The 13,284-nt window shown below is 44.0% G+C and overlaps 1 protein-coding gene across 1 annotated transcript in view; it reads left to right on the top strand.

The window, feature by feature from the left end:
* Positions 1–13,284, top strand: part of GPAM (glycerol-3-phosphate acyltransferase, mitochondrial) — a 158,687-nt gene that overhangs the window by 103,356 nt on the left and 42,047 nt on the right. The window contains exon 4 of the mRNA XM_004579846.3: positions 1,142–1,264. Coding sequence (XP_004579903.2) covers positions 1,255–1,264 — 10 coding nt within the window. The 5' untranslated portion in view covers positions 1,142–1,254. The remainder of the gene's footprint in view (positions 1–1,141; positions 1,265–13,284) is intronic.

The raw sequence follows: 13,284 nt of genomic DNA, 5'->3' as shown, positions 1-13,284 counted from the left end.
TCACCCAAACTCTACCTGCTGAGAGCTGCATGCCTTGCTCTGCAGCCTGATGCCTGGTCCTCCCTGGTGGATGAAGCAGGAGCAGACATAGAGTCCCTTTAATTTCCAACAGGTAGATCTTGTAGATAGCTCGGGCACCTACGGGGACTTGGAACCAATTTGAGTCTAGTTCTTGCCCATAGAGAACTTTTCTAACCAATTTTGCAAGCCTTGGGCTCAACTGAATAAAATAGGGGAATAAGTGAAGACAGCATGATCTAGGTGCAAGGAATCAGTAGCCAGTGAGATCAGTGCCCAGACTTTGGGCTCCATCTCAGCCTTCTTGTCCATGCTGTCTTGGGTGGAGGCACCTGGTGTTGAAGACTCTGCCTCTGAGATGCTCTGTGCTTATGTCCTGTGCTCCCCTGGCTCCCCTGGCACTCTTCCCTCCTACTTCCCTCACTCTCTGGTGATGGATATTGGCTAGGGCTGGGTGCCAGATGAATGAAGAGACTTTGGGTGCACTCCAAGTCATCATACTTGCTGTCTCTGGCTTGTAGGTTTTTTTTTTTTCCATGCTCCACACCATTCCACCCAGCACATCTGCTCAGACTGTTGATCATATGACATCAAGCATCCAGAAAAAACATTCCTGGCCATGAGTCAAGGTGGGAAAGAGCCTAATCAAATTGGGATCCTCCCCATATTCTGTTTTCCCTTCAGCTCTTTCATTTTGAATATCTGTCTTTCCCTGTAACTTCAGGCTTTCATCTCTTCAGTCTCCTGTGTACTCCCTTTCCATATAAGATGCTGTCCTCACCCAGAGCTACCCGAACCTGCAGTACCCTAACCCAAAGTTCCCCTTGCTCCCACCTGAACGACCAGGTTGTCTGTAGCAGCACTGCACTCACTTAGCTGTTGGGAAGGAAGCAAGCTGATCCAGCCTGTAGTGAGAGTCAGATGTCTGTCTTTCATTTGCCAACAGCTGGCCTGCTAGCTCTGTGCCTTACGGGAAGCTATTTCATCTTTCTGGGTCTTATCTAAAATTGCTTCAAAAAACCAACAGTAACAACTACTTGTTAGCCAAATTGTCATTTTTACCCACAAATAATGATAAAATATCATTTTTTCCTTCTTTCCTTTCTTTTTTGCTTGAACTAAGTGTTTTGGAAGCCAAGACTGAATGAAGAAGTGTACAATGAAGAATTATTTTGTGTATGATGAGTTGGAGCAGGAAGAACACAGTATTGACTCCTGACTTTGTTTCCTGACTGGATGGCTTTGGGTGAGTTTCTCAAGCTGTCTGACTTCCATAACCTCACCTTTGAGACAGCAATAAAAATAGGGAAAATGTGTGCAAATATCATACTTGGCTCCCACTCAGCTCTTACGACTTGTGGCTGGAGAGAAGCCATTTTGTGATTTAGTATCTCCTCTGCTTCTGTCTGTCTTGTTTCTCTGCTATGGGTTGTGAATTTTTGGATAGTGGGGAGTAGAGACTTGTATGTGAATGTCTCTAGCAATTGCTTCACAAGACATAAGTAACTCAAGTATTCATCATGGATGGATGAATGGGCAAACTATAGTGTGTCCATACAATGGAAGATTATTCAGCAATCAAAAGATAAGAAGTGTACTTTCGAAAACACACAGTGATTGAAAGGAGCCAGTCAAAGGCTACCTACTGTGTTGTGCTGAACTGAAATGTTTGGAGTAGGCAAGTCCATAGAGATACATAGCAGGTGGCTTCCTTAAGCTAGAGGAAGTATTTTTAACTTGGTAGGCTAGGGAGATTGAGTAGGGAAAGTGTGTTTTTTTTTTGACACTATTATAAAATGGATCCTCCTCTCTGTGCATATTCTAGAAACCAATACTCATATACTTGTATGAGTGACTTGCATACTATGGGAATTATGGCTCAATGAGGCTGTCCCATGTTTTTTTTTGTTTTGTTTTGTTTTTTTTAAGGATGGAAGAAACAACTTTGTTTTTAATTGCCAGTAGGAGTGCTGCTGGAGAGTTTGGCTGTACTGTACCCCCTGAATTAAGGATGCTTCCTGTTCCCTTTTCTGGTTCCATTGCACTAAGGACCTCCTTGATTAGCTCCTTTCTCCTCAACCACACTGTTTTTCATGAAGATAGGGAGCCATGCTAGGTTTGTTTATCTTGGTGCTTTCAGTGGCTAACACTGTTTTCAGTAGAGTAGATGCAAAACAAACCTTTGTTGAATGTGTGGTTATTTACATAACAAATGGATTCCTTCCACTTTTTCAATATCACTTAAGGATTTGTTCACGCCTTCTCAGGGCCTGTATGAGCTGGGCAGGAAGGTGGGCAACTATCTTTGCTTCTAATCTTTGCAGTGGTTCAGCGAGCAAGGGACTAATAGGTGTGTCCAGCATCACGAGGTCAGCAAGATGCAAGGCCATTCATCACTAATAGAACCTTCTCTCTTCATAGTCCCTCTTATAGTATACTAGAACAATGGAGTTCTGAAAGTGGAAGGAAGTTGGACTGAGCTGAAAAGGCCCAAGTGATGACTGGTAATGGGCTAATAGCAAAAGCATAGAAGGTATCCAATATGTGAGAGCAGTCACTGAGGGTGTCTTTGACTACTGCAGAGGTTCCATCCTGGAGCTGCACATCTGGTGTCAAATACAGTCCTGACAGGGACTGCAGACCTGCTCAGCCCTGTTCCAAGCCCTGTTCCCTGGTGGCAGCAAGAGCTACAGGTCTGGAGCTCCATATGACCACACAGGATGCTCAATTGCAACCCTGCATGAGGCAACTGCACAGGGCAAGCATGAGGCTATTGGGCTCAAAGCCTCACTGTTCAGTTAGCCCCACCCAGCATACCTGGAAGACACCACCCACTACATCATTAAATTATAACAAGCCCTGAAACTCATCCAGAGGCCTGGGTTCATTTGCCCTTGTGGTTAGAGGGAAGCGTGTGATTGGTTGGCCATGCTCAACTTAGAGGACCTTATCTCTGGCTGGTTATTATTTGATCAAAGAGACTTCCTCCTCATGGGGTGTTGCAAAACTGCACTGGGAGAGCTGGCTACTTCCTGGTGACTTTTTCTGAGGTTCTTGCTGAGCATCCAACATCCTCAGGCCTCTGGCTACATATACAGGAAGCTAGTATACAGTGGAGCTAGTCCTGGCTTTCTGTTCATCCACAGCCTGGGGCTGTCTTCTATAGTGTCTCAGGCATCTCTGCTGATCAGCTGATTGGAAAGACTCCAAAGAATACCATAGATACAGGTATTTAAACATTTGGGTAGGGGATGTAATTTCCAAGAATGTTGTGATGTGGTGATAGGATAGAGGTGAATGGCATGGGTTGGAGAAGTCAAGTGAAATGCATGAGAGGCAAATGCAAGAGGGGTCTGAAGAAATATGAAATCTTGGAATCTTGGAACTCAGAAGAACCAAAGCCATGGCTCTTGGCGTAGGAGTTGTAACAGTAGTATCTCTATACCTTTGTTGTTCTTGAAATGCTTCTTGAGGTTTGGCTAATCTTTTGGTCTTTGCATCATGCTTCACCATGGCTCATAGCCATCAAATCCCAAGAGGGTTTTGGACATGCCGTGGACACAAGCAGCAAGGGCTTGGCTAAGAGCTACAAATCCTGGTGATGTTGGAGTACAGAGTAGTATAGCACTGAGGACTTTTGTGAGAGTTTGATTCCCTCTTTGCCTGAGATCTGTGTTTAATGCATGATGTGTGTTCTCATCTTACCACATTCCCAACTCAACAGTGTTTTCTTGGGCGTGAGTTGAGCAGAGACATGTCTGGGACCAGTTAGAAGTCATGTCAGAGGGCTTCCTTGTTGCAAATAGAAAGCTGGAATCCATTTGGAGACAGCAGGAATTTTACTAACTGGAATGAGGATGAAAGGCTAATGAAACGACTGCCTTCTCCAGATGTTAAGTATGCCTTGAGATGGCTGAGGAGGGGAGGATAAGATGCAAAAATAAGGAAAGTAGTAATTCTTTAGTGTTGAGTAGAGAAACATGCTTTTGTGGCATGTCAGTATTCTTAACATTGATTTCTTTCTAATGCATTGTAGGTTAAGAAGTAACCATACCAATGGGATTTCCTTTATCTGGCAGCTCTTGTTTGTTTAAGTTGTCTCCATCCATGTGACTTTAGTTCCTAACATTAGTATCCAGGTTGTGCTTACCTTGTTATTTGTGGTGGGACCAAACCATGGCTGTGTCCCACAAAAATTCTCTGTAGGATGAAGGATCCTTTTTCCAGGTGACCCCTCTCTGGTTTCCCATGGGGCTGGTCCTGTTGTGGGGCCTATGTATTTCCTGGGACCACAAAGACTCATTGGTTTGGCAAGTCTGTCCTAGTGAATGTTGCTCTCCCTTCATCATGTTAAAGGAGATGCCCATCACAGGGGGTTCTGTCTCCTGGACAGGACTCTGTTCTGCTCTTCTAGGAGCAGTTTCCTTGCTCATCCTCTGCATGGCTTGAGTTCTTCCTGCCATTTGACCTCCTGCCTCCCCCTTCTCCATCTCTGTCTTGCCGGAGACACCTTTTTCCAGCTCTTGGCATCCACTGTGAGTGCTATAGTAACCCCTCCCCTTCTCCTTTCTGAAGAAATGATCTTGTATATCCAGTTCCAGAATGTCACACCCAGAAAGACCTAAACCATGTCCCTTTCCCCCTACCCAATTTAAGGATCTCTTGTCAGTCTGCTAGTCTTTTGTTAGAAAATCTTCCAGTTTGGGAAGAGTTGTTCAGATCACAAGGGAATCTGGCTTCTCCCACTACTATTTAGGTTGTCTAAATCGTGGTTTTTTTCATCTGTAAGAGAAGTACAGGACTTCTGCCATGCAGTGCAAAGTTCCCTCTCTCACGTGTTTTCTCCCAGAGCCCTCAGCCTTGCTTATTTCATCTCTATGGTGGGGACCAGGATCTGTAACTGTGAGCAGTTTTTCTGATGGAGAATGGGCTCCCTAGTGTCAGGCAGAGCTGTACTAATTAAAACACTCCATCAGCCTGGTGGGCAGGCAGCAAGCAGTAAGTAGCAGGCAGCAGAAGCCTGCTCCCGGGCTCCTCTTTGCCCCAGTGCACAGGCTGATGGTGTTTTCAGCCTCTACCTGCATGCCCCGGGGGACTGGCTGGAAGTGTGGCTGTTCATTGGCCTTCAGTGTCCTGCCAGATATCACACTGGGAGAAAAAGAAAACAAGTGTCCAAGATGAGTGACACCCATTTTCCAGTGGCCTGGCCTTTTCTCTGCAGGGGAGGGGTGGTTGTTGTGGAACTTGACCCTGAAGACTACTAGTAACAGTGTTGGGTTTTGTTTTGCTTTGTTTTGGAGTCAATTCCAAAATGTAACTGTGAGAACAGAGTCTGGGAAAATGTACAGGCTTGTGAAGGAGAGAGGGCTCTCTAGGACTTGGTTGTGGGAAGGTCAGAGGAGCAGGTTGAAGCAACAGAAAGGGTGGCACTGGCTTCTCCTTGCCCCAAGTCTGCTCCCACCCAGATCTTTGCAGGGATCGTGGGAGAAGCTGAGCTTTTGATCAGAGTCTCCAGGTACCTATTTTGGGCAGCAATAGTCCTGGCCTTCCCAACAAGTTCCCCTTGGGGCAAGTTTTAATGATCTTGTGGGAAGATGCCCAGGTTGAGCCTGCTGGGTGAGTGGGGGCAGCTGGTCTGCTACAGCATGCACTGTTGGGTATCAGGGAGTGTACCCTCCATTGCTCAGTGTGCACAGGAGTGTGAAGCAGCACTTGGCATCCCTGGTGCCTCACCACTGCTCCTTCACTGTCCCCTTGCCATGCCAGCATCTCTGTGCCTCATCTAATTAGCTCCGTGACTCAGGGTAACAAAGTGTGGTGGCTGCTCTCAAGGAACCCATGGCCCAGGGGAAAAGATGGGGAGTTACACAGGCAGCAGAGTGCAGTGCTGCAGAGAGGAAAGTGGAACCATACACAGTACAGGGCAACCCCAGGCCCCAGTTAGACTCCCTTCTCCTCTGCCCGTGCTCCAGAACACCCTTTCCATGTCAGCTTGATTTCAATCTAGTTCTTCTGCAATCAGCATCACTGGTTCCTTGAAGCTCGTCGGCTTCATATTCTAGACTATAGATGGGTGCTGGTCTCTGATGCGTTTAACAGTCTGGGCTCACATGATAATCAAGAAAAAAGTTGTAGTCTCTTTTTTAAAGTTGCAGATTTTTAATAAAACTACATATATTTAGCTTCAGGAACTTCCCTGGGTTCTTGTTGGAATGTGAAAATGTTTTATCAAATGATGGTGGTTGTTGATTGGCAATTTGTGTTCAGTTTAATTTTAATAGGATGATGTGGAAAATTTAAGAAGTTAATATGGTAGTCTATTGCACTGCAACAACTCAACAGTCTGGAAAGTGTCCAATTAGCTAATTGTAACTGAGGCAAACCCACATGGGAACCCTTGGAACATCTCTTAGTTTCTGATGTCCCCATCTGTAGCCAAATATAAGAGTTGATATATTCAAATTCCACTCACTGCCCCAAACACTTAGCTGGTTGTGGCAGCTGAATCCTTAAATAGAAGCTGTTGTTTTCTTGGCATCACAAGCTCTTGTATGTTTAATGCCTCAAGTATCCACTTTCTGGGCCAAACTCATGAAAATCTAAAGGGGAATTATCTGTGTCAGAGAGCAGTTGCAATAGAAATCGAATCCATTTGTACTTAGTGTTATCAGGATGCTTAATTTTTCATTGATGCTGCAAGATAAAAGTTAACCTTCCAAGCTGTGTTCACCCAGGTCACCAGCTTCCACTGAGATGTAGCTTAGAGCCAGTTGCAAATATGACTTTGTTTAGGGTAGCCAAATTGTAGAAACCCCGTATCCACATGCTCAGGTTGGAGGATTTGTAGTGGTAAGATCTGTCCTGGTTCCATGATTTTTCATATTGCATCAGATTACTGACATTTCCATTGAGGTCAGGAGTATGGGAGGAGAGAAGAAATGTGGGGTGATGGGGAAGAAATCTCGATGGAAAGAAGAAACTGTCCATCAGGCAAGCCAAATCCTAATAATCCAAGTACTAGAGTCCAAATACTTGGGCAGAGGTTGAATGTTTCTGTGCTAAAGGTTGTTTAAAATAAGCAAGTCATGCTAAGTTTAGATATTTAACTGTAAGGAGGGTTGTGTTGTCCTCTTGTTTGCAAGGTTGGCTTCCCACTGTGATGACAACTGCAGAAAGGACTGAGTGCTTTTTGAGGTCAAGGATGTACCTTGTGTCTGATACTGATGAAGTCTCACTTTTTTTTTTATCTCCCTTAGGATCTCACATATCTCATGGGTATATAAGGAACCAAAAATTAGCTGCTGCTGGTAATGATAGTACAAATGATTTAATGTTTTCTAGAGAACCAATGTGTGACAGTTTCTATTTTGACCTACAATGACCCATCAATTGTTAATATTCTTAACTTGCCTATTTAGTTATCCATTTAGTTATTAAGAAGAAGATTCTCTTGGACTTGGTCACTTGTTGGGCTTGCCACCCTAAGAAAGAACAGGTGGATGAAGCTGTAGGGGATGGAAGTCTCTGTACTCCTTGTCTTAGGCATCTAATCCTCCACAGCCTGTCCCAGATGCTGAATCAGGGACTAATCCAGACCCCAGAGCTGTAGGCACTGTTCACTGAAACTGAACATCACTGGGCTTGGTTTATCTGGGTTCTTACACCAACTGAACATGGTAGCAGACAGCCCTCTGGCTGGCAGCAGTCTGAAGTCCTGGCAAAAATATTGTAAATGGCTACAGGGTATGTTTATCATGCTGGTTCTGCCATTGTGTGGCCTTGGGGACATCTCTATCTCTCTAGGTATTGTTTTTCTTCTCTGTAGGTTGGATTGAGATCAGGCTCTCTTGACCTCTGGCACTAGGGACAATTTGAGTTAGATAATCCCTCATTGTGGGGACTGCTCTGAACATTGTAGAATGTTTGGTAGTATTGTAGTCTCTAGTCCCAAAATATTAACAATTAAAAAAATGTCTCTAGATGTTTCCAAATGATCCTTGGTGAACAAAATCACCCCTAGTTGGGAACAACTGGATCTAATGACATCTATCTCAGTTTGAAAAATCGCATTAAGAAAGAGTAATGCAAGGCCCAATGCAGATAGCCTAGTGGCTAAATCCTCGCCTTGCTTGTGCTGGGATCCCATAGGGACACGGCTTATGTCCTGGCTGCTACACCATCCATCCAGCTCCCTGCTTATGGCTTGAGAAGGCAGTGGAGGATGGCCCAACGCCTTGGGATCCTGTACCTATGTGGGAGACCTAGAAGAAGCTCCTGGTTCCTGGTTTCAGATCAGTTTAGCTCTGTTGCAACCACTTGGGGAATGAACCAGTGGAAGGAGGATCTTTCTTTCTGTATCTCCTCCTCTGTGTAAATCTGCCTGTCCAGTAAAAATAAACAAATCTTAAAAAAAAGAATAATGCATCCTGTTTTATTGAACTTCAGCTATATATGAGGCAGTGTGTTAGACTTGGCAGAGAAAATGTCTCCAGTTAGCCAGTGAGAAAGTGCCATCTATGTGATAAAATTTGAACTGGAGGCCTGAATAGATTTACAGGTGGAATGAAGAAAATGTAGACTCCCTATGTAGTCTCTCTCTGACCACACATCCCAGTGTCTTTGTAAAACATCAGCATTATACATTGTTGGCAGGACCTGGTTCCCAGTGAATAGGAAAACAATCAGAGCGTAATAGAGATTTTGTAACATAAAATGTGTTGCTATTTCCTCTCCCACTCCTGAAGGAATTAGAGGTGTGAAAGTCATGAATTTGGGGGCCCAGAGTGATGGTTCTTTGGCTAAATCCTCACTTGCAAGCCCTGGGATTCCATATAGAGCTGGTTCATGTCCCAGCTGTTCCACTTCCATCCAGCTCCCTGCCTGTGGAAAAGCAGTGGAGGATGGCCTAAAGTCTTGGAACACTGCACCTACATGGGAGACCTGGAAGAAGCTCCTGTTTACAGACTGGCTCAGTTCTGGCCCTTGTGGCATTTGGGGAGTGAACCAGCAGATGGAAGATCTTTGTCTCTGTCTCTTCTTCTCTTTGTAAATCTGCCTTTACAATAAAAATAAAACAAATAAACAAAAAAGAAAACCATGAGTTTGGCCAGCCTTTCCCTGCTATCGCCAAAAATCTTCCCTTTACTCCAATCCCTTACAGATCACCTTACAACTTCTGACTATGTATTTTGAGGCCAGTCCCACAGGCCGTAGTGCAAGTATGGGTATTGCTGTCATCCTTAAAGGGGATGTGTCACCATCAAATAAAAAATTCCCCACCATCTAGAGATCAGCTGGCATCATCATCCTATTTGCTTATGTGTGCAGTGGCAATAAGGATGATTTGCTTATGTGTGCAGTGGCAATCGAGGATGAGAGAGCTTTGGCTACGTGTATTATCAGTGCTGCTCCTTCTGGAACACAGATTGAGCCATGGGTTTAATCACCTCCTCTGAGTTCTCAGAATCTCAAGGGCAAAGTTCAGGCCTTTGACTCCCACAGCAGCTGCTGTACTGTCTCCTCCATGGAAAACATCTTGGTATTTAGTAGCCTGGTCAGGTGAGAGGCAGCATGGCACCGTGACAAGTTTCGGGTGACAGAGTTTGGAATCTCAGTTCCCTCTGTGTTAAGACACTGGCTAGGGACAACAGGACACACGTAGGCAGTGTCATTCTCGAAAAAAACTGTGTTCTGGCTCAGATCCCACATCTCCCACTTACTTCTGCGTGACCTTGGGAAACTTCCGTCACTGTACTGAACCTCAGCTGTTCATTGTATCTGAGAAGTGAGGGACAGTAAGGGTCTTTCCTCATTAGGCAGTTGTGAGAATTACATGGTAGAAGGCATGGAAAGCATATGGCATTGTGCTCAATAGCAAGGCATTGCTATTAGTAGCACTGTGCATCATCTTGCATGCATCTTGCAAGTAAAGATAAATCATAATGATTACAAGTGTTGAAAAGTGGCAACTGCACGTTGGGTAGATGAAGAAGTATGAGTTCTGTTACTGATTAGGAAGCAGGCTTAGAAAGGAGAAGATAGGGCCCCACACTAAAACATAGCAGATAACCTATATGGGTACCCTTTGGAGTCCCAGCTACTCCACTTGTGATCCAGCTCTCTGCTAATGTCCTGGAAAAGCAGCACAAGATGGCCCAAGTGCCTTCACATTGGCTACCCACGTGAGAGACCTAGAAGCATTTTTAAAATAAAAAGAAGGGAGAAGACCGAGTCAGGGGTGTCTGGGCCCTTAGTACTGGGCAGTGGAACATCTGGGAGAGCTGCCCATCTCCAAAGTCTCCTTTAGAATAGTTATAATGATAGGATTGCCTTCCTGCTCAAAGCTGTAAGGCCCATGTTTTAGAAAATTGCGCAAAAGTTGCTTAAAATAAAGTTCGTAGAGGGACTTTTTCTTCAGGGTGAGAGAAACAAACATTTTATCTAACGTGTTTCTAATTATCAAGGAATTACCTAGAAAAGGGAACTATTCGTTTTGGTCTTAATTAGATTAAGGCAGAAGAGGAGACTGTATTTCACTATCTTACACACACACACACACACACACACAGCGCAAATTGAGTGTCTCTCTTAAAGCAAAACATAGAGAGGAGTCCCAGTCTTCTAAGGCTGGAGCACACACTAGCCTGTTGCTTACACACTTTGAATTACTAAACAAGTGAGAATAAATCCTGTTCACCTCACCAACATAGGAAACCATGGATTCAGACTTGTGATTCCTGTCTTAACCATGTGGCCATGATTCCCTCCTAGGTTTGCTTGAGAAGCAAAAGCTGGAGAGTTCAGGCTCAGAGTTGAAAAGAGTTTTAGCAGAGTGGCTTGCTACACCTGCCCTTCACAGCGAAGCTTTGTGGCCTGTTGGGGACGGAAGTTGATGTGTGTTGGCATGTGAAACCATATATAATGACCATATGACCAGATTCAACCTTGTTTGAATAAGAAATGTTATTTAAATTAAGGTGTGCTGTAGACTTGGGGCATGTGATCAGTCAACAGCTATACTGGTAGTTATAATTTGGATCAGAACCATAGCTCTTCTTTTACCTTTTTATGCAAATGATTTATTTTCTGTCTTTGTTCTCTACAGGGCCTGATCCTGTCCACAGCACACATTTGACTGTTTTTATTCCCTCATCTCTGTTTTAAGCCCCTTCTTCATATAGCCCTCACAGGATGATGAATTAAAGGCGGGATCAGTAAACAATGAGCTCCTCGGTTAGATCCTGCCTGGCACCTGTTTGGCTAATAGTTTTACTGGCACAAGTCATTTGTTGTGTACTTTTCATGGCTTCTTTCTGACTACATGGAATTGAGTACATGTGACAGTAACCAAAATACCTGCACAATCTGAAATTTTACAGTCTGATTGTTTACAGAAAAATGAAAAGACCAACTCCTGGCATGGAGTATCATTATTGGAATCAAACACATTAGAGTTCAAATTAGGTCTTGGTTTCATGCTAGCTGTGACACTGGGAAAGTTGCATAACCCCTTGGTGGCATGTGAACTCTACTACAAGGATAATGGAGAGATTCCCATCTTGTCAGGTTTCTGTGACAATCCTGTGAGAATTGTAAAAGGAAAAAAAGATGCAGAGAGCGCTGTGTCTGGCAGGGAGTAAATGCTCAGTCAGTGGGAGCTGTACTGATGATCATGCTTTCTCCAACAAGCGTGCCAGCCCTGCAGGGGTCACGGCAAAGGCCAAGACGAAGAAAGCCCCTGCTGTCCTGGAGCTTACGTTTAATGGGAAAGATAGACCAAGATCAGGGTAGCAAATCAACAAGTTATTGGCAGAGAGTGGTACATGCTATAAATAAAGCAAATAGGATGACAGAGGGAAATGAGAAGGCAGGGGACAGAGAGTTGCTAGCTGAACCAAGAGCTAAAATAAGGGATGAGTCATCCATGCTGACATCTAAAGAAGGAATATTCCTGGCAAACAGGCCGTAAACACATAAGTCTTGAGTCAGGGATAAGCTTGGGATAGCCCAGGATCCATGAGATGACCTTGGGATCTTGGGCAGAAAGAGGGAGAGGCAATAGTGGAACTTGGGGGAGGGATATGTAAGGCTAAAAGGTATGTAAGGCTAAAAGCATGTCTGTGTGTGTGGACCCTGTAATGTGGTCAGTTGGCTGGCTTTTGTCATCCTTGTTGTAAGTATTACAATTTCTCTTCATTCATCTCTGGCAATGGCCTCTAACAGAAACAGAAATGAATAGGGCCCCTTTCTGAGCTCTGGCTAAAGCAGCAACTCTGGGTTGTGGTGAGGCCATCAGGTTGTCTAGGTAGACCCAACCACCTCACCTGGACAGGTGTTTCTCTTCAATGCCTCTGACTCATCGGACAGTTCTTCTGGCCAACGCCAGTTACCTCTTTGAAATGGTTCCTTATCAGGGGCTTTTAATGCTTCTCCAGGTACAGCACTTCAGTTGAATATCAGTTAATGCAATCTGAAAACCCTCTAATAAATTTCCAGCAACTTAAGACCACCAGATAAGCCTTGTGTCCCTGGGGTTATTCAGAATGCACAGCTCAGTCCCCATAATTAGCATTTCTTTTATGTCTGAATCATTGAACAGGTGTGAAGAGCCTGGGTGAGAGTGGTTTACCTGTTTGAGGTTTAAAGGAAAGCCTTAGATGCAATCAGCTGTCTCCAGAGGTGCTCGGGCTTGTCATGCAGCCCATCAAAGTTGCAAAGCTGTGTTGTATACTCAACTCACTTTGAGGTACAAGTATACCTCTGGTTTGCTTTTCATACATTTCCGATGACTTCTTCTCTTGTTCTTTTCACTCTTTCCATTCACCATTCTCATCCTCCTCAAAACCTAATACTGGAAATACTTAGGTCACTAATAGTACTTAATACTTCCCTTCCAGTGTGTAAGTGTGTACTTCTATTGTCTTGCTTTATACCTTGCTAAATGGGCAAGAGCCAAACACAACTGTTTGAAAGCCATACATGCTTTCAAACACCAATTTCTTTAATTGAAAGGAATTTTGCAAATGTTTATGGCACGCAATGGAATGTTTTTATTGTATGTTTACACTATAAAATGATTAAATATAACTAATTAACATCTCTCCTTACATACCTCACTTGTGTATATGTATGTATGTAAGTGTGTATGTGTAGTAAGTACTGACTCAGCAAGTTTCTAGCATACAGACATTATTTTTTAAAAAGATTTATTTATTTTTATTGCAAAGTCAGATATACAGAGAGAAGGAGAGTCAGACAGAAAGATCT

This window comes from Ochotona princeps, chromosome 13 (genome assembly GCF_030435755.1).
Source record: "Ochotona princeps isolate mOchPri1 chromosome 13, mOchPri1.hap1, whole genome shotgun sequence".
Taxonomy (NCBI): domain Eukaryota; kingdom Metazoa; phylum Chordata; class Mammalia; order Lagomorpha; family Ochotonidae; genus Ochotona; species Ochotona princeps.
The sequence above is the reverse complement of the archived record's forward strand: the minus strand, read 5'-3'. Positions and strand labels throughout refer to the sequence as shown.